The sequence below is a fragment of the Meles meles genome, chromosome 8, assembly GCF_922984935.1.
Source record: "Meles meles chromosome 8, mMelMel3.1 paternal haplotype, whole genome shotgun sequence".
Taxonomy (NCBI): domain Eukaryota; kingdom Metazoa; phylum Chordata; class Mammalia; order Carnivora; family Mustelidae; genus Meles; species Meles meles.
Window position 1 is genome coordinate 75827392 of NC_060073.1, and position 21905 is coordinate 75849296.

General features: G+C 38.2%; 1 protein-coding gene across 1 annotated transcript in view; it reads right to left on the minus strand.

Annotated features, from left to right (window-relative positions):
• NOX4 (NADPH oxidase 4) overlaps positions 1–21563 on the minus strand; it is a 172553-nt gene extending 150990 nt beyond the window's left edge. Inside the window, exons 1-3 of the mRNA XM_046017410.1 lie at positions 21396–21563; positions 21001–21143; positions 20241–20336 (exon numbers count right to left, since the gene is read on the minus strand). Coding sequence (XP_045873366.1) covers positions 20241–20336; positions 21001–21057 — 153 coding nt within the window. The 5' untranslated portion in view covers positions 21058–21143; positions 21396–21563. The remainder of the gene's footprint in view (positions 1–20240; positions 20337–21000; positions 21144–21395) is intronic.
• Positions 21564–21905: the final 342 nt, after the last annotated feature.

A 21905-nucleotide genomic window follows, 5' to 3' on the forward strand; every position in this document is an offset into this window, starting at 1 on the left:
AGAGGGAGAGGAAGAGAAGCAGGCTTCCCACTGAGCAGGGACACACCACCCCCTCCCCGATGTGGGGCTCTATCCCAGGAGGACCCTGAGATCATGACCTGAGCTGAAGGCAGAAGCTTTAACCCACTGAGCCACCCAGTGGTGGCTCGTACAGCGCCCCGTAAACCCTATATTCTGACATGTTTCCTTCTCAATTTTGCTTTGGCTAAAAATTTTACATTCATGTTTTCCACATCTTCACCTAGGTTCTTGACAATGTTATTAAAGTGTATCAAAACCCTGTTGAAATTGTTGACCTGCAAACTACCTTTTCCAGTAAATTAACTTTCAAGTGAACATTTTGCTCTCAAATGGGAATTTTCTCAACAATTTTGAGGAAATATGACATTCTACATGTAAACACCTATGCAACATCCTTGTTCAAAGGGCTTTGAAAAGGCCAGAGAAGTATTAAAAGTAAGTTTTAATAACTGGTCATTTTTCTGTAGCTACCTCTCAGTGAGTCAACAATTAGTCAACTATTTCCAGGAAAAAAATAAAAATTACCATAGAGGTTTATAACTAATTATTTTATATTCTGGTATTTTGTGTTTGTCTAAAACTATGTAAATTTGTACTCATTAAGGTTAATTTTGTTGATTCTTTTTAATCAAACCAAATGAAGCCTATACAACCCCTAATTCTCACATATTTTATAGCCACAGAACTGTAGCTCATTTATGGGGCTTTACACATCATCTGGCCCAACCTTCTTTTTGCCACTATTCACAGGCTGCTTTGGAAGGGATTAGAATCCAGGCCCGCCTCTAGGCTATCTGACATTTCCTAAGAACACATCACTCCCCAGAACAGAGATGTGAATCCAGACATCTTGCCTAGTGCACTTTCTAAACCATAATACTTCCTTACTCTTTCAATTGCTTACCTGTTATCCCACCAGTATTTTTCCCTGTCATTTTGTGTAACTCTTTACAGAATATTTTCCTATTCTGACTGAACACTGAGATCACTGGATGGACTATTTAAAAATAAACACATCTCTGCTGTACTTTCTGATATTTTCATTCTTTAGATCTGGAGAGGGGGCCCCAGGAGGTACACCCAGGCTTGGCAATCGCTGTTTTAGAATGCACTTCAAAGTCAAACAAGCCTGAGTTTAAAACACCTTTATGAGCTGTGTGGCCTGATGCATTTTCTTACTGTGTCTCATTTTCCTCATCTATAAAATAAAAACAATACATCAACCTCAATGAGTTATTGTGAGTATTAAGTATATATAGTACCTAGCGCAGTGCCCAGCATCTAGTAAAAAGTCAGCAGAAGCTATTTTCATAATCCCGGTCCCTGGCCATCTACTAACCTGCTCTAGTTTCAAAATGTAGGTGTTCTTAAGGCATGCCTTCCTACAAATAATTTCTTCCTAGCCTGTCTTTCCATCCTCAGCTCTGAAGAATTAAGATTCTAGTTGCAGCTATGGGAGCTGAGCTTTATTGCACTTGGCTGATTCTAAAGATTTCAAGAAAAGTTCTAAGCAATTAGTGGGTGTTCAATAACTTTAAGGTGGCTGAATGAATGAGTCTATGAGATGATCCTTCAGTGTCCTCATTTTGGAAATTAAGAAAAAAATAATCAAGACCAAAAGTGATCACCCAAGAAATGTAGTTTACATCTAGTGTTAGACTCAGACCTGTTCTCTCCATCATACCATATTGCCCAAGAATGAAAACTCTGCCTCCATTTCCCCAACTGCCACCATTCTTGAGACTAGGATTTATTCAATGGAACTGCACGCCCAGTTTAAAGAAAATCTTTAGGGCCACTGTAGCTCTTTGATGAGTCTGTATAGGTCATCAAATCCAAAACTTTTTGTACCAGCTTATATTAGAAGTCTGTAAACAAGCCAAATTGATGATCCCATAGGGCCCACTGGCCATCCTTTTATAATTAATGCAGCTCCTGGAGGTATTACCAGATTAATCAGCTCCTCTTCTAAATTTTCACCACATATCTTCATTCAGTGTCCCTAGCTCATGTTGTTTATTGCCATTCCTTCTATTTGTGATGGCATTCCACCTCTTCCAACCTTTATTTCCTTTAGAGTACTTGAGATGTTGTATTAGAATATTTTACCTATTTATCTCCTTGTTTTCCCCCAAAAGCTAGCAAGTCAAGCACTGCTAAGTGGAAATGCCCAAAATGCCTCTTATTGTTGGGGACCTCAAAAGTGCATGCTCATTAATAGTGAAAATTATTTTGAAAAAAAAAAAATACTCCTCAGAGAAAATATGCTTTTAGCAATGAAAGTCAAAGAAAAGTAGAAGTGAGACAGAAATATGAGCAAAAAGAGACTACTCCATAAAGTAGTCCATACAATTTTCCAAAGCAATAGTAAGCACTTTTTATTGTCTTTATAATCACCAAAATGGTCCATGGCAGAAAATCAGAAAATTTATTTTCCCTATCCCTTTAAATCCAACTTGTGGTCCTAACTTAAATTTCACTGTGCACTATTAATATATTATAATAGGGGTATGAATTAAGAATATGCTAGGCATTTCATACAGACAGGATCATACTTAATGATTCTTAAAAATGACATTTCAATGAAAAGTTACTTCAAAAAGTTGATTACCTATTTTGATAAGGCTTCATATGAAAACAATAATGAATAACATGTCATGAACTATCAGAAAGCAGTTAATAATAATTGGAGTAATTATTTCTTTAAAAAATTCCAAAATAAACTACCAATTCAGTGGTCTTGGGGTATATCCAAAAACTCATGAATGTCCCTTCATTCCATTATGAACTACAGTTCATGCCAAATGATCCTAGCTGGTTTCTGTCAACTAACTGCTCTGGAGATTTTAACTATGATGTAATTTTTGACTCACGTTGACCTCTCTTTCAATCTATAAAACTCTTTTTTTTTTTTAAACACTGTTTCTAAAGAAGCTATCAGTTCTAAAAAGAAAAAGCAGCCAGGAATGGGGTGGGGTGGGGTGGGGGGTAGATTTTGTTTCCATATGATTAAAGGGACCACCAAAAAAAAATAGGATCCATCCTGACTTCATACGCAGATTTCCTTATGCTTAACTCAAGTCTTCCCTTTTATACACCATCATTCATCATTCCATCCTTTTTAGAAGTAAAGCTTCTTCCATTTTCAGTAGGAATGTACTCTTTCCTTAGAAGTCTATTACAAGAAAGAAAGACAGTTCTTAGAGAGGAAGAAAGCAAGATTGAAATGGTATTTCTGTCTAGATTTTGTCTATCTTGTCTTTCCTGTGCCAAAAATCCAGAAAGCAGAAAAGATTCATTTCTAAACAATGAGTCTGCAAAAGTTGAAGTTCAATCTAAGTGAGACCCAGAACTGCATTAAATACATTCATGGGTTTCTACAGTCAATGCCGTCTACTAAACAGGTCACCACATTAAAAAGCATATTTTTATCACACTTAATACCTGTGACCTCTACCAAGGTTATAGTCTCCAAAACCTAGAATTGGCGAACTTAACAAAACAATAGTCAAAACTTGCTCCAATTTCTCCTGTAGAACTGTTCTAAAAGGTAAAAACAAATCAAATGAAAATGGCTTCATCTCCTTAGCTGACAAAATGGATTTTTTTAATTCACCCATTATATTTCTGTAGATTTTCATGCTCATCTCTTACAACATACTCCTATCTACAGCACAAGAACAAGGGTCTCAAGAATTACAGCACATTTGCTTTTATGTCATTGTTACAGTTCCTCCTCCTATAGAAATTTGCCATGCACAGGGAAAGGCACCAAGGAATGGCATGTATTTTGGAGAGCACGGTTGGCTAGAAAGCTGAGATGGGCCCTGTTTTTCTTCCGTCACAGGTCCAGCACATCTGATTACAATTACAGGATATTTATTTAGTCACATCTCAGCTACTCTTCATCAGGAACAATCATTCCAAAACCTTGCATCATTCTTCCTCATCCTTAAACCATTTTTAATTTCTCAACATTCCTCCTAAAACTTGGAAGCCAAACAGATATACTAGAATAATTTTGAAAGAAAGTAACAGTCATAGCAATGGTACACCCTCACTTGGTTAGGCTTGTAATCAAACTATCCATAACAACGTATATTAAAACTCATACAGTGGGTGTGTCTTGGTGGCTCAGTCAGTTAAGTGTCTGCCTTCAGCTCAGGTCATGATCCCAGTGTCCTGGGATCAAGTCCCACATCCAGCTCCCTGCTCAGTGGGGAGCCTACTTCTCCCTCTGCCTGCCGCTCCCCCTGCTTGTGCTCTTTCACTCTCTCTCTGTCAAATAAATAAAATCTTAAAAATTAATAAGTAAATAAAACTCATACTGTCACTACAGAATATTCAATATTAAGATTTTTCTCTCATTACTCTCATTACCATTTTACTTCTCCTGAACTCAATCTTATTTGTTAACTACTCTTATTATTTTAATTTATGAAACTGTCTTTAAGTTCTATCTTGGTCCTCAAAATATTAGCAATCTTAGCTAACTCAGCATGTCTTTTAACTATAACTTTCAACTTTCAATCCAGTTAAATTTCTCTTAGTCTTTCTTTAAAAAAAAAAAAAAAACAAAACTGTCTCCAATAAGATATTAATTCTAAGAAAACTCTAGGTGTATCAAAATGGTCAAAATGGCTGAGAGAGTAGGTACTCAGTAAAATGGACTGAATGGATTGTCTGGTGTAGACTATTCACCTAAACTTCCTGATGCATACATTTCTAAGCATTAGACTCTTCCAACAAATTCTTCAGAGTGTAATTGGTCAACACACAGTGGTCCACACTAGTTCATCTCCTGGTAGAACAATGCATTACATCAAATGTAAGATGATAAATAGGTATAAGAGAGGAAATATAAATCAAAAATAATCTTTTTTCCCCTAAAAAAACTAACACTTAATAGGTCCAAAATATCTCACTTTGGAATTTCTTTTTTTTTCCCCCACCCTTCCCTCCCCCTCGCTTTGGAATTTCTTAAAAAATAAAGTGGCATACAGAAATACTTGTCCAAGTGTACATAAAAATTTCTATAAGGATACTCACTGCAGTATGGCATGTGATAAAATCAAAAAGACTAGGACCAAAATGGTTAACAGTAGGGAAATGAAAAAAAATTATCTATACATTATGGGACAGTCTTTAGCCACAGAAAATAAGTTAAACTTGTATAATGGAAATGAATTAATAATATGCACGTGCAAAATGTGAATCTGTATATAACATAGATTATATAGAAATAAAGGAGAATTCCTAACTTTTTTCTATGGTAACATCAGTATTCAATGTACAGAAGCATGTGTTTCTTTTTAAATGTAATGAATTTACCAATTAAGTACCAAAAACTAAATGGATAGATCACAATGAAAATTTGCAATAAGTAAAATTAAATGGGTTAATACACTTTGAATTTCTTATAACATATCCAAAGGACATGATTATAAAAACAAAGGAGGTATTCTACACAATGATGTTTTTCATAGCATTTTCTGGGTTAATAGAGACCATTTGAATGTCTGAAATTTGGGGAGTGTTTGCAACAGGCATGTTTGTATTTATTCAATGAAATATTAAAAATAAAAAATGTATTTTTGTATTATGTAACTATTTGTGATAATAGAATAGAAAGAAGCCTAATATAATATTTAATGCTGCATGTTAAAAGGAGAATATAAAACTGTTTATTCTGATCATATTATAAAAAAAAGAAAAGAAAAGAAAAAACTTTTACTTAAGAAATAACCAAAATGTTAATGGTGGTTAGGTGTGGGTTCTGAAACGATTTCTTTTCTTTGCATTTCATCCCATTTTCTATAACAAATATGAAAAAGATTTAATAAACCTGAAAGTCACAAGAAAGATTATTTTGTAAGTAAAATGGAGTGGGGAAAAGTCTTAGAAGTACAATTTGAGGAGAAATATTATCTTAAAATACTGAAAATGTAAAAGGCAATTTTCCTCTTATTTCAACTTTTGTGCATTTTTCCATTTTTCCCTTAATTGGATGCATTATTTTCATACTGAAAAATCCATGACAAACTTTATAAATTATCTTGCAAATATTTCCATGGCTTAAGGTGATAGCTTCCAGAAGAAGGACATTAAGCTACTGGGCTCTTCTTTTCCAGCCTTTGATAAACAAGAAGATATTTACTTCAAGTTCAGGATCAATAAGACAGTATAAGATAGGACAGGACATGACAGTAAAGGGCAGAATAGAATGGGACAGGATAGGGTGGGACAGAAGAAGACTGAATAAGACAGGACAGGACAGGACGAAATAGGACGAGGCTGGACAGGATAAGATTGGACAGGATAGAACAGAATAGGACATAACAGGACCGGAACAGGAAAGAGGGGAAATTATAATGAGTGACATTATAGCTGGCAAGGAAAAGGGGGATTCCAAGTAATGAACAGAACTACCAGGGTAATAGAAGGGCATAAGAGACAGCGATTCTTGCACACTACTGCAGTTTAAGTGGGGCCCAAAGGTTAAATATCATCCAAACCACAGGTCTCTTGTGACAGAGAGCATCACACATTTCTTACAGCTTGGTCAGCTTACGTGCTCTTAAAATATTTACCAAAGCATTTCAGAGAAAAAAATAAAGTATTTCTACATATATTAAAGTATTAATAAAGAAAGCCCTCATATGCTACCATGAACAAAATAAAAAAAAAAAAAAAAGAAAAAGAAAGAAATAACCTTCCAAGCACACTCCATCCCGCAACCTTCGTAACCTTGTTTGGTCTCTGGGTCCATACAGCTGTCTATTATATTACACTTTGCAGCTCAGACAGTTCCGGTGAATCATTGCTGTGACACGTCTTTGTTTACTTTTCTGTAATCCATTCCACTCTATTCACCTATCTTTTTAATGTTTTCTCCTACATTTATTCCATTTCCTATATTTCTTTTTTTTTTTTAAGATTTTTAAATTTATTTGAGAGAGAGAGAGCACAATGGGGAGGGGCAGAGGGAGAGAGAAACTTCAGCAGTTTCTGCACTGAGCAAGGAATCTGACACAGGGCTCCCTCTCAGGACCCTGAGATCACAACCTGAGCAGAAACCGAGTTGGAGGCTTAACCGACTATACCGCCCAGTGCCCCCCACCATCTCCTCTATTTCTATGTCTGATGTTATACGTGTTATTATTATTGTTTTTACTGTAAACATATGGTTATGTTTTTTTTGTTCAAATGGTTAATACCATGTGCAATACATAAGAAAAAAAGTGGGAATACAGAAACCAAATAATACTTTAAATACTTGCTGCAGTCTTCCCTTTAGTTATCCAATAACCTTTAGCAATTTTTAAAGTTGTACTATGTGTGATATCACATCCAATGTCATCTCAATCTCACTAAAAACCTTTATGACAAGTATATAGAAATATCCTAACAAAAATGGGTACTTTTGTTACAATATGAACAGATTACTTGTCCTCCAGGGATTGGGCAAAGTTTCTAAAGCGCAAAACCAGGAAACTAATGTATAATCTCTGTACTCTAAGAATATGCTTTATGTTTATCACGATGTTTAGTTGTGATAAAGTCATAAGTCGTGATTAAGTCATAGGAAATCAGAGGAAATCAAAGGGTCCCTTTCTGGGAGAATGGGCAAATACACTGTGGCAGATGGGAACCACGGAATACTGTGTAGCAATTAGAAACAAAACCCCAAAGAACCGCATAGTCACATGACAGACTTTAAAAACATAATACCAGATGGAAAAAAAGCAAGAAACAAAATGAGTCTATGCATAATACCATTTCGGTGAATTCAAAGAAACATGCAAATAGAATAGCAATAGAAGGATACATGTCAGCACGTTAAAAATGTTCCTGCTGTCGGGAGGAAAAAGGAACTGGGGAATTGGAGAATGAGGAGTAATTACACAATGAATTAATAAATGAATGAATGATGAAGAAAGCAAAAGGCCCAGGAAGGCAGTCTGCTACGAACTAAGATACATGTTTAAATACTCCGTACCTGAAATCCAAAACATAGCTTTTTAAATCCTTTGTTTTTACAAAGAGTCACTGCTAATGTCCTTTATTTTTATTTTTATTTTTTTTAAATTTATTTGACAGAGAGAGATCACAAGTAGACAGAGAGGCAAGCAGAGAGAGAGAGAGGGAAGCAGGCTCCCTGCTGAGCAGAGAGCCCGATGTGGGGCTCGATCCCAGGACCCCGAGATCATGACCTGAGCCGAAGGCAGTGGCTTAACCCACTGAGCCACACAGGCGCCCCTGCTAATGTCCTTTAAAATTAGTTCTCTTTGCATGTACTTCAATCTTTGGTTGGTTTGACAGAAAGCTTTATAAAGGCCAAAAAATTGAGATAAAATTTGAAAACCACTACCAATTAAAAATCAATTAATTGTGAGCTTCAATAGTTTTGAAATTATAATTAACAAAAACACACTGCCTCTTGCAAAATATCTCTTTAAATAATTCATAATATATACACTGTATGAAATTAGGAGTTAATGTCTCTTAGTTGCTGGAAATTTTGTCATTAGCGGCCATTTACAAGTAGATTTCAACGTCAAAACATTCTTTTTTTTTTTTTCATTTAAAAATTTTTTTTATTTATTTATTTTTTCAGCATAACAGTATTCATTGTTTTTGCACAACACCCAGTCCTCCATGCAATACGTGCCCTCCCTATTACCCACCACCTGGTTCCCCCATCCTCCCACCCCCCGCCCCTTCAAAACCCTCAGGTTGTCTTTCAGAGTCCATAGTCTCTTATGGTTCGCCTCCCCTTCCAATTTCCCTCAACTTCCTTCTCCTCTCCATCTCCCAATGTCCTCCATGTCATTTGTTATGCTCCACAAATAAGCGAAACCATATGATACTTGACTCTCTCTACTTGACTTATTTCACTCAGCATAATCACTTCCAGTCCCGTCCATGTTGCTACAAAAGTTGGGTATTCATCCTTTCTTTTTTTTTTTTATAAACATATAATGTATTTTTATCCCCAGGGGTAAAGGTCTGTGAATCGCCAGGTTTACACACTTCACAGCACTCACCATAGCACATACCCTCCCCAATGTCCATAACCCCCTCCCCCTCTCCCAACCCCACCTCCCCCCAGCAACCCCCAGTTTGTTTTGTGAGATTAAGAGTCACTTATGGTTTGTCTCCCTCCCAATCCCATCTTGTTTCATTTATTCTTCTCCTATCCCCCTAACCCCCCATGTTGCATCTCCACATCCTCATATCAGGGAGATCATATGATAGTTGTCTTTCTCCGATTGACTTATTTCACTAAGCATGATACCCTCTAGTTCCATCCACATCGTCGCAAATGGCAAGATTTCATTTCTTTTGATGGCTGCATAGTATTCCATTGTGTATATATACCACCTAGGAACATCGGCAAAGGCAAGGGAAGCAAGGGCAAAAATGAACTACTGGGATTTCATCAAGATCAAAAGCTTTTGCACAGCAAAGGAAATAGTTAACAAAACCAAAAGACAACTGACAGAATGGGAGAAGATATTTGCAAACGACATATCAGATAAAGGGCTAGTATCCAAAATCTATAAGGAACTTAGCAAACTCAACACCCAAAGAACAAACAATCCAATCAAGAAATGGGCAGAGGACATGAACAGACAATTCTGCAAAGAATACATCCAGATGGCTAACAAACACATGAAAAAGTGCTCCACATCACTCGGCATCAGGGAAATACAAATCAAAACCACAATGAGATATCACCTCACACCAGTCAGAATGGCTAAAATTAACAAGTCAGGAAATGACAGATGCTGGCGAGGATGCGGAGAAAGGGGAACCCTCTTACACTGTTGGTGGGAATGCAAGCTGGTGCAACCACTCTGGAAAACAGCATGGAGGTTCCTCAAAAAGTTGAAAATAGAACTACCCTATGATCCAGCAATTGCACTACTGGGTATTTACCCTAAAGATACAAATGTAGTGATCCGAAGAGGCACGTGTACCCGAATGTTTATAGCAGCAATGACTACAATAGCCAAACTATAGAAAGAACCTAGATGTCCATCATCAAAACATTCTTAACTTCAAAAGTATCGCCTGAAAGAAATGACTCTAGCATAGTCTACTACAACTTGCCATTAGCAAGAAGGGAAGTCATACTTTTTGAAGGCCTCACATGCTTTTCTTCCTCATCCTACTTAATCCTCTCTCCAAAACAAAACAAAAGCCTGTAAAAGATACTAGGTTAAACTATGTAAACTGCCATCTTTTTTTTTAAGTCAGACTATTTCAATACTGGAATTTTTAGGTAATTCAATTCCATAATATAATTCTCCATTTAAAATTGAGGAAACTTAAGACTTTGGAGGTTTCAATAAATAAAGATACATTTCTTACAAGGTAAAGTCCCGATTTCCACTTTAGTCAACTTGTCCATAAAAATCCATGTTCTTATATTCATTGTTCATTATACTGAATTGTTTCCATTAAACTTTGGAATTTTCCCAGGTATTACTATATTTGAAATTTAAACTAATAGTCATTAAGTGCTTAAGAAAAGGTGGTAACAGACAGTTTTTACAAGAATTTTTACATGTGTCATAGAAGACTTGAACAAATTTTATAAATCTAAAATCTGTGGGTTGAACAAAATATATTTTCTTCTTTGAGAATAACATGTCCAAGCTTTAAAACCAGTACAAGTCAAGGACTGGTTTTCTTCAGGCAAACCAAAATTAAGTAAACTCTATAGAGCCATTGTGATTGTAAACTCCTGTAAATGTTCATTTGACTCATTTTCCCCTCTCTTAGGTTTTACAAAATGTACGAGATCAAAATAAATAGTTCAGTGATGGGTTCTACATAGTTCAAGCCAAGCTCCAACACTATAGAGAACTTCCATGGGAGGTAACAAATGTAATACAGACAATGCCCAACAGCAAATGCCTTTTCTTGAGTGGAAGAACATGCAATGGAAGCTCTGCATTCTTGTGGCTTAATATGAGTCATTTTTTTCCCAACTGGAACCCATTAATATAGACCACTGATGATATTTGCTTAGTTTTCCCTTTAGATATTCTGAGCGGGGTGGGGGTGGGGGCAGAAGGGAGGGGGTGGAGGTGGGAATAAAAACATATTCTTTACCTTTGTTTGCATGACTCAAAGCACTTTACAAATGTGCTTTTGGGTCCATGCTTTTCAGAGAGATTAACGAAGCTCAAAGGCCCAAAGTAACTTCTCAAAAGCAACTTGGCCCGGGGAGATCAGTGAGAGGTAAATGCATTCTTACCACCCTATTTCAGCATCTTCACAAGAGGTGGTTCTTGGGGCGCCTGGGTGGCTAAGTGGGTTAAGCCTCGGCCTTCGGCTCAGGTCATGATCTCAGGGTCCTGGAATCAAGCCCCACATCGGTCTCTCTGCTCAGCAGGGAGCCTGCTTTCCCCTCTCTCTCTACTTGCCTCTCTATCTACTTGTGATCTCTCTCTATATATATCAAATAAAAAAAAAAAAAAAAAAAAGAGGTGGTTCTTTTCTTGTACCACAATTCTCTTGGGTCACCCTCACCAGCCTGGAAATCAACGTTCTCATTCAAGGTAAGGTAACAGCAAGTAATGCAGGTCATTAGAAGGCCCATAAGAGAGAGAAATAGGGGGTGGGGGGAATTAGCACAGAGAATCAAAAGAAATTTGTTTGGATCACTACCCCTTTGTATCCTTCCAATGCACCTGAGCTTTCTAAGTTCACATGGAACGAAATCAGTGGCACTTTGAAATCAACTATTGGATAATCTTATCACCAGAAAAAGGAATCCAGTCAGAAAGGCATTCATCATAAATCATTTCTTAGATTTATCTTAGTATTGAAGTGCCCACTTTTCTTTTTAATTTTCAGGTGTATAAAATGTTTTTACTTTGTGTACATCACTCATCTCTTCTTGCCTTAAACTATTGAAGACCTCTGATAAACTTGGGATGTGTCCAAAGACCTTTAACAATTTCCCAAATTCAGAAAACCATTAAATCATGTGATTTAAATCAAGTTCCCCATAGAACTTGTATTTGATTCATTTATCAAATGAAGTCATTGTCAAATTCAAGTTCTCAATTTCTAAATACGTAAACATTCTATTGATCACGCAAAGTCCATCTTCTCCTTAATCTACTTTTTCTTTAGTTCCACTGCCAAAGCACTAAAGAAACCAATTTTCACATGTATTTTTACCACACTGTTTGCTTGCTATCACATCACAAAGTTGCATTAAAATGTGGATACTAAGAAGTGAGACCCACTCCCCACCTAAGTCATCCGCTCTTCTACTAAGGTCTCAGTCTTAAGTTTTTAAGGCTTAAGTCTTAAGGCTAAGTTCATGCCTTAGCACAATTATTAATTACAACATGTCACAAACCGTCAAGATCCCATTTCAAGAGTCAATATTGTAAATGTAATGCATATTGAATGTGAAAGGCCATCTGACACTTGTCCCTCATTCCTTTCTCCGTGACTTTGCTTTTGACCCCGGGAGGAGCTCTGTCATGGTGCCGTGGCTGGAGCCTTAAAAGCTGGGAGGAATGACAGGATGCAGCAACCATAACGGATAACTATTTTTCACATCCATGATGTTTTCAATTCTTCAAAGTACTTTCCTATCCTTTATATCATCTAATATTCAACATGACACTCTGAGATAAGTAGAACAGTTTCATCATGTTTCAGTTAGGTGAACTGTCATCTGTGGCTATGAAGGAGAGAAGAGGGAAGGAAAGAGGAAAATTGGCATCTGGGGGAACACCTGTTATATAATGGGTTTTATCCTCGGTACTTTATCCCACAAGCAAGTTATTTATAATTTCTGTTAGTTTCTCCTTATATAGTAGAATCTACCTTGTGGACTAGTTGAGTGGCTCTGTTGTTAAGCATCTGCCTTTAGCTCAGGTCGTGATCCCAGGGTCCTGGGATCGAGCCCCACATCGGGGTCCCTGCTGTGTGAGAAGCCTCCTTCTTCCTCTCCCACTCTCCCTGCTGGTGTTTCCTGTTCTCGCTGTCTGTCTGTCAAATAAATAAATAAAATCTTAAAAAAAAAAAAGTATAAAGAATTTAATTCAGGGCACCTCGGTGGCTCAGTCTGTTAAGTGTCTGCCTTAGGCTCAAGGTCATGATCCCAGGTCCTGGAATCCAGTGTGCAAGGGCTCTTTGCTCAGCGGGGAGCCTGTTTCTCCCTCTCCCTCTGCCCCTCCCCCTGGCTTGTGTGCACGCGCACGGACGCTCTCTCTCTCTCTCTCTCATGCAGCCTCCAAAATAAACAAATAAACAAAATCTTAAAGAAAAAAGAAAACATAATATAATGTTTGTCCATGAGAACATTTCAATGAATGTTGGCTCTTATTTTTGTTTACAAGCATAAATAATTTATAATAATCCTACTCAGTGCTATTAATATTATGAATGCTAAATAACACTACCTAATTACAGTAATAACTATCATTTGCTGAGTAACTACGTACCAAGTGCCAAGCATTTCACCCACATTTTCTCATGTAATCTTCACAACTAAACTGAGGGAATGATTTAAACTCAACTTCACAAATGGGCTAAACTTACTCTCAGAATAGAAATGTACCAAAATCATAAAGGGAGATAAACACCTGAGCTAGGATTCAAACTCATATCCATTTAGCTCCACAGTTTAGTGATCTTCATTTGATTGTTTTTTGAATATTTTATTTTCTTCCCCAGAATGACCTAGGCACTTTTAAAATCAATTGTAAGATCACCACATTGTTTGGTATAATGAATTAGAAAACTTGACTAAGATTAAAAGACTGAGTTGATAAAGGAGACATTTAACTTCACCAAGTTCATCTGTCAAAGGAGCTAAATGAACTAGATCAAACAGTAAGATCCTATAACATTCAGTCATTCTACAAGCTCTTCTGCCTCAGGCTGGGTGTTCCCCAGAGAAAGCATAAAGCATGTGGCCTCCAGAATTGTGAGGAGACTCATTTCTGTTGGTTAGAACGCCCAGTCTGTGGTACTTTGTTATGGATGCCTGAGCAAACTAGCGTGGGAGGCACCAGTTAGGCTGAGGTGTACAGGTCTGCATCAGGTCTAAGAATAATCCATAAACAATATTCTTCCCCTCATTTCTGATCAACTACTTACCGATACAAAAACACACAAACATACATATAGACAATCTGATACAGAGCCCGTGGGAGGACACATAAGAAAATTCCAGTTCTAACCAGATCTGTCTCGGAACCTCCCTGGGGGAGCACAGTGATTGAGAACAAGGTCCTCAGTATGAGACAAATGTGGGTTCCAATAGGGCTTCTCCTGGGGTTAGTTGTGTGACTTGGCAACAATTACCTAACCACTCAGAATCTCAGTTTCTCAATCCCCTAAAAAGTGATGCTTCCTATCTTCCAGGGTTGTTACTTACAAGGATAATTTAAATATAAGGAGGAAGTGAAATTATATAAAGAAAGAGCAAAGAACTAATTATATCTGGCACATACTATGTGATTAGTGAATGGTTAACAGTTGTTATCAGGTTGAACTATATGAAATGGCTGTTATTTGATTATTCTTTATCTAAATAGCAATTCATGTAGTTCGGCCTAATATAATGTCACATAGAGGCAGAAGAGCACAATAGTTAACAATACAAGTTCTGGAACCAGGATGTGTGAGCTGGAGTCCTGCCTTTGTCACTCACAAGCAAATCATAGAACTTCCCTAATGCAGTTGCTCAGCTGAAAAATTAAAAATATCTACTCTGGGGGCACCTGGGTGGCTCAGTCAGTTAAGCATCTGCCTTTGGCTCAGGTCATGATCTCAGGGTCCTGGGATGGAGCCCCAAGTTAAGTTGGGCTCAGCAAGGAGTCTGATTCTCCCTCTGTTCTCTCCCCCCATTGCTCACATTCTCTCTCTCAAATAAATAAATATCTTTAAAAAAATATCTACTCCACAGGATGAATGGAAAATTTTAAGCAAATTAGTCCACACAAAGCCTATTTCCTAGACAGTCCTCAATGAATATAACCGACTATTGATGTTATTAATATTATTAATAACAAAATGAAGTAAGTAGATTTGAAATTCTCTAAACTTAATTCTACCTTTTAATTCTATGCTATTTTGGCTGGTATTGATAAAAGAAAATTACGCAGTGGACATTCAGCTATATATAATAAAGAGGTTAAACACTGAGTGCTGTAAGTCCAAAAAATATTATGGAATCAGAAATAATTTAAATAAAAATAAGTCTCATAAAAAATTCCTTGATAATTTCTCTGAAACAAATCTAAAACAACTATAATGCTGAAAATTATGTTATCTTGGGGGTAAATTACCTTAACTTCTTAAATTGCTAAACATCTTTAAGTATCATTTCCCATAAGATGGAAAGCTAGTGGTCTACAGTGTGGGGTTTAATTTTATATGTGCATAGAGTTGTTCATCATAACAGACTAACTGTTGGACCGAGGATCAATAGACCAGAATAGTGACCAAGCCACTCATTCAGTGGGTGATGGTGAGCACATGATTTCAACTTCATTTTCTGTTTGGAAAAATGAGGAAGAAGTCTAGTAAAGATACCAAAGCTTAATTCCAACTCTAAAATTCTGAGTCTCCAATACTGTAAAAGGATTAAGACTATAACGATTGCATCAAAGTAACATAAGTCCTTTCACCCAGCAATAAACGGGAAATAAAGTATTTTCAGATAGCAGAATGCTAAGAATAAAAACAAACAACAACAAAAAAATCACCCATTCATTTAAAAAATATCCCCTGAATTGAAACACACTGCATGCCTAGGCAAATCTAGGTGCTTTTATATTTTATGCAATAAATGAAAAGAATTAATGATCAAGCCTTTCTGAAACTCATAGATGTTATATATTTCTTCTCAGCAGAAGTAAAGCTGCTTGGGTCAGCTATGAAACCAATACTGACTTAAAATCCTAGGTCCATTTGTACAGATACCCTAATCTCTGACCTTAACAAATTCACAGGACATCAGATTTCTGCCTCCAAAAATTGTTAATTATGATATAACTTCTAGGACTTTTGAGAGGGTAAGTTAGTTAATATTTCTTAATCGCTTAAAGGATAATAATTAACCAAAGAAAGATCATCACTCTGAAACTAGAAAAAAATCTCAATGTTCCCAGCTTTCTTCCAATTAACACAGGTATCTCAATAAAAGTCTTTAAAAAAGAAAAAAAAGATCTTCATGATGGTGCAGTAGATCTAAAATAATATTTGGGAGGGTTCTGGCTGGCTCAGTTGGCAGCACATCAGACTCTTGATCTTGGGGTTGTAAATTCAAGCCCCACAATCGGTGTAGAGATTACTTAAAAATAAAATCCTTAAAAAAATAATAATAATTGTGAGACAAAGCAAAAAAATTAAATGTCTCATCATGGCACCATGAGAATAGGTTGAAACTGAATGATCCATATACAAACATTAGTTTGGGAGGAAAAGGATAGTAAAACCAGAACACATTGAATCTGGTACTATAAAACACATTCTCTTCTCAAAGTAAGATGTTCTTATCAATTAAATTATATCTGTTAATTATTAAAACATCAGAAATACAACTCAGAAATAGATGAGCTTCAGTATGAGGGCTTCTATCCATAATATATTGAGTTAAACTGCCCAATATTTCAAAAAATTTCGGGAAGAAATCTAAATTTCTCAGGGTCAGTGACAGCACATTGGGACTTTCTAGTAAAGTGCAAGCAACTACATTTTCCATTCCTTGAAAACAAATAAATCAAAAATAGATTTTATCTTAAAAAATCAAAGTACTCCTTTATTTAAAATTTTGTTATGGGAAGGTGGAGGAGGTTATTGCTTGGTTAGTTTATGTGTACGTGTTTGTTTTGGCTTCCCTCAAAAGAACTTTTTTCTTCTTCTTAGCTTAATTTTAAGATTCCAAAACTCACAGCATGTCATAATTAAACATCTCCTAGGAAGTACACAGTCTGATTAGCACATTAACTCGGGCATAAACCAGCCGTGACCAGGCTGCCTTCAGGTCTGGGTCAGACCAGTCTGGGAGAGAACAGCCCTGATGAAAACTCCTACGAAGACACATTAACCTCAATGTTACTTTATCTTCCATCAGTTAAGATCTTCTTTTCTCAGCCAGTTTTTACGTGATTTTTTTAAACCATTAATCCTGGACTGAGAACAATCCACTAGCATCCCATAAATATAAATAAATATAGATGTAAAAAATGAACCCACTAGTTCTGAGCATTAAATAATTTTACCTTCACTCTCAAAGGTCCCCACCACCAAAAAGCTCAGATGATTAAGGAGAAGTCAAAGATATTCTTAAGGTTACACACAAATAACAAGAGCCCATGACTTCATATCCGATATCAACTCCTGTTTTGGAGAAGGAGAGCAAGAACGCTACCGATATCCCTATGTTTTTTTATTGGGCTGGCTGGTGGCCAACTGTTTGCTGTAAAACAAAATGGTAAGTGTGTATGACCATGGGAGTAGGAATATCTTCTCCCACAGTCTATGCTAACACTGTCCAAAATGGTGACCACGAGTCACACACAGCTATTAGGCATTTGAAATGTGCCTAGGCCCACCAAGAAACTGAATTTTTAGGTTTATTATTTTTTTAATTTAAAACTTAAAGCGAATAGTTCTTTGTGTTATTAGAAAAATTTTTAAATACGCTTGGGACAGCTTAGGTATGTGAATTCACTTTTTTATTTGTAAAATTTTATGAAATCTAGACACAAGTTAAGTACTTCTGATGAAAATCTGGTGACTGAATTATGATGTGCACAAGTATAAAATACATTTAGGCAACAGCCTAAAATAACTCATTGATATTTTTAAAAATATTGGCTACATGTTGAATACTTCAATCCAATACAATAGTTTAGATAGACTATTTTAAATAAAATATATTATTACACTTAATGCCATTGGAGTTTTAACTTTTTTAACGTGCTACAGAAAAAATTTGAATTGCATGACTCATATTCCATTTCTGTTGGGCAGCACTGATGATGAGTAATAGTCACCAGTAGCCTAACTATCAGAGATGGGCCAGTGAAGTGTTTTGAAAATCTGTGTAGCACAAGGAAAGACAAAAAGGTCAGACAGGACTGCAATCACATCCCAGCTCTGATGCTGAACAAGTCATCAGCTTCCTCAGCCTATCTTTTACCATGTGTAAAATGGTTAGAATGGTTTCCTGGCTTAAACCAAATATTTGTAGATTTGTTGAATACATAGTTGGATTCCGGTAGAAAGGAGAGATTTCCAACTACTAAGAATTAACTGCTTTTCAATATCTATGCCTTCTTGACAGTTTGATAAATGGTTAAATGAAAAGGTGGTTAAATGAGAAAGAAATGTTCAGATTTAAGAGTTACCAAGAAAATGAGGAGCACCTGGGTGGCTCAGTTGGTTGAGCACTCGACTCTTGATTTCAGCTCAGGTCATGATCTCAGCATTGTGGGATCAAGCCGGATATTGGGCTTACACTCAGCTCAGAGTCTGCTTGAGATTCTCTTCCTTCTCCCCTGCCTCTGTCCTTCCCCAGTGTGTGCTCGCTCTCTCTCTCTCTCTCTCTTGCTCTCGCTCTAAAATAATAAATAATTTTTAACAGTTACCAATAAAATAAGTTTCACCTTTGAGAACATTTTTCTAGTTAAAAATACAGGTGTTGGATGGCGATAACGTGCCGATGTAGGTTCATCAGCTGTAACTTATGTATCATACTGGTGGGGGATGTTGATAATGGAGGAGGTTATGCATGTGTGCAGGTAGGGGAACATAGGGGAAATCTCTGTACCTTACTGTCAATCTTACTGTGAATTTTAAATAGCTCTAAAAAAATGATCCTTTTAAAAAATCGCTGTTAAACTTTGAAAAATATCACTTGTGTGACCGAAAGATAATGAAAAATAGTACTTTACTGTATAAAATAAAACTTGTGTGACCGAAAGATAATGAAAAATAGTACTTTACTGTATAAAATAAAACATCAGTTAATTAATTAAATCTCAATTGAATGGAGTCTTAGCATGTGCCAAGCACTACTCTCAGAGCTGAAATTTGAAGATAAAGAAGATCGGTAAATGTAAAGTAGGAAATGGAAAGCTGGCGCCACTAAATTCATGTGAACTAATCCTAATTTTAAATAATCATTAAACCACAGAAAAGAAAACAATGGGGTGCCTGGGTGGCTCAGTGGGTTAAAGCCTCTGCCTTTGACTCAGGTCATGATCCCAGAGTCATGGGATCGAGTCCCACATCAGGCTCTCTGCTCAGCAGGGAGCATGCTTCCTCCTCTCTCTCTCTCTGCCTGCCTCTGCCTGCTTGTGATCTCTGTCTGTCGAATAAATAAATAAATAAAATCTTAAAAAAAAAAAAAAGAAAGAAAGAAAAGAAAACAATGCATCTCCTACTTAGAATGTGTTCTCTTCCTCAATGAAAGGGAATGACAACATTTTTTTTCAGATGCTCTAAAATTTTTCAATACACTTTATACTTTTTGCTTGTTGCTCAGAAAATGCTAACTCTTAATATAAAGTAAGATGTCCTCAATGCCTCTGTCTTCTCTTAAGGAGTCAAGTAGGAAGGGAATGGAAAGAATGAGATCAGAAATGCCATGGAGTAGAGAAAAGGAAAAATATCAACATGAGATAAATCAGAGCAAAGTTCTGCACAATATCATTCTCATATTAGACCAGAACACTGGAACCATAATCAACCAGTAACCTAGGGTAAGAAGCTAAGAAATGGCTAGAAATGAATAGCTGCCTCAGACACATACTTTGTGAGAACTGACAGTAAGAGGAAACAGTGCAGAAATCCTCTGGATAAGCTTATGTCTTGATTAGTGAAAACTAAAAGCCTATCAACTGGTGAGCTGGAGAAGCAGATCCTTCAAGGCCTTTGGCAGCTGACAGGAGGCTGCAACTTCTCTCAGGCACTACTAGCCTGTTCAGGCAGGTTCATTCCTTTCATTTTAGCACATAGAATCTTTGGTTCTTAAAAGAGTCAGTCATTTTAACCTACATGAGTGTAAATGATGCATCAAGAAAACGGGACCACTTCAGAGAAGCACAAGCCTTTCTGAAGCGAACAACCAGGGTTTCTTTAATAAATGGAAGAACTGACCAAGCCTGGTAGCAGTGTCCACCTACCTTAAACCCATTCTACCAGGTTACCCAAGTCCCACTTACCCCTAACATCTGGTGGAGGTAGTGATACTCTGGCCCTTGGTTATACAGCAGGAAGGTTTTCCAGAAAAGCAAGACATTCAGGGAGAGCCAGATAAACTAAATCACACAGAAAGAGAAAACAAAAATTAAAAATAAACATTACTTGATGAATGGAAACCTTAAGTACATTCGTTGGACACAATATTTTCAGACGAAGCTGGATTAGTAATTGCAGAAAGCATTTTCAATTAACCAGCAAGCTGAAAACCACTCAGAGCAAAACAAATCTTAACTCAGTCCCTGCACCTGAGATTAAGCATTTGGATTGCAAAGAGGTCTCCTAAATGATCGGCAGACATCCCCTGCAGTACAAAAAGAGCCTAAGAAATCAGTGACGTCACCACGTTCTGAGAATTGCATGTTGTTAAAAATGCAACACCAAACAGAAGCAATCTGGGGAAAGAGTTAAGGGGGGGAAGATGTTTAAAGGGTTAAGAAAAAGTTGTGTTCGCTAAAAGTGATCGCTTCTCTCTTCCTCCACATCCGCTCTCCCATCAGTGTGCAGGAAAGTTCTCATGCATTTGGAGCCGGGACGGGATTGGGGGGGGAGGGGGTAGGTGGTGTTATCTCCAGGTGTTAACAGCGGAAAGTTTTGTTAGTTGAGAACGTTTGAATTAGAGGCAAAACTTCTTGCAGCTTCCCACCCGCGCACGCTCAGAGAATGAATCAAAGTTGCTGCACGAGAGACAAAACGCAGGGAGAGCCCTGCCCGCCATCCTACCAGGCAGAGGTGTTTAACCCCTTCGTTGGCCAGCCAGTTCCTCCAAGACACAGCCATGCCGCCGGCCCCGCCGCGCTGCGCTCTCCGCCGGCCGGCCCGAGAAGGAGCGGCGGCGGCCGGGGCAGCGGTTACAGTGGTGCGGCCTGCGAGGGGGGAGCGGGCGGGGACCGAGGGTCAAAGACTGAGTGGAAGCCCGGAGCCCGGCGCCGAGCCAGCCCGGGCGGGGTCTGCGTCCCGGAGCCGGGTCTTCCGGGCGCCGCGGCTGCGGCCCGCGCGGGGTCTGCGCTGCGCGGTCGGCGGCCCCGGCCCGGCGCTCGGAGCGCGCGCTCCCGGTCCCCGTCGCCCCGGGGCGCGAGCCAGCCCCGCCGCGTCCGCTCCTTTGTCTGCGGGCGAACCTGTTGTTGTGGCTGCTGCGGTTCAGGGTGTCCGGCTGGGGACCGAGGGCGGCCCCCGCGCAGCCTCAGCCCGGCCGGCGCGGCTCGCAGAGACCAGCAAAGATGTGGAGAATGCTACCCATACCCTAGGTGGGAAGGCCGCCGCACCCTCGTACACTCGCGCACACCTAGTTCTTTGGCACTAGGTGTTTTCCCCAAAAAAGTTCACCTTAAAGAGCCTCCGTATGGAAATTCGAGCCGGAAATATCCTTCTGTGTACGAGCGCCCGCCTTCTCCCGCCCACCCTCTGCAACTCATCCCACCCCCAAGGAGCGCCTCCTCACAACCCCTTACCTAAAGCTTCCCTTTGCCTCCCCCTTCTCAGTCCCTCACCCCCACCCCACCCCACATTCAAGCAGAGCTTTAAAGAAAATTCTGACTAAAAAGAGCCCAGCGGTTTCATGGTTAAAGCTGACGTAATTCTCAGGGGGCTTTATGGAAGCTCAGATTCACTCTGGAAATGTACGTTTT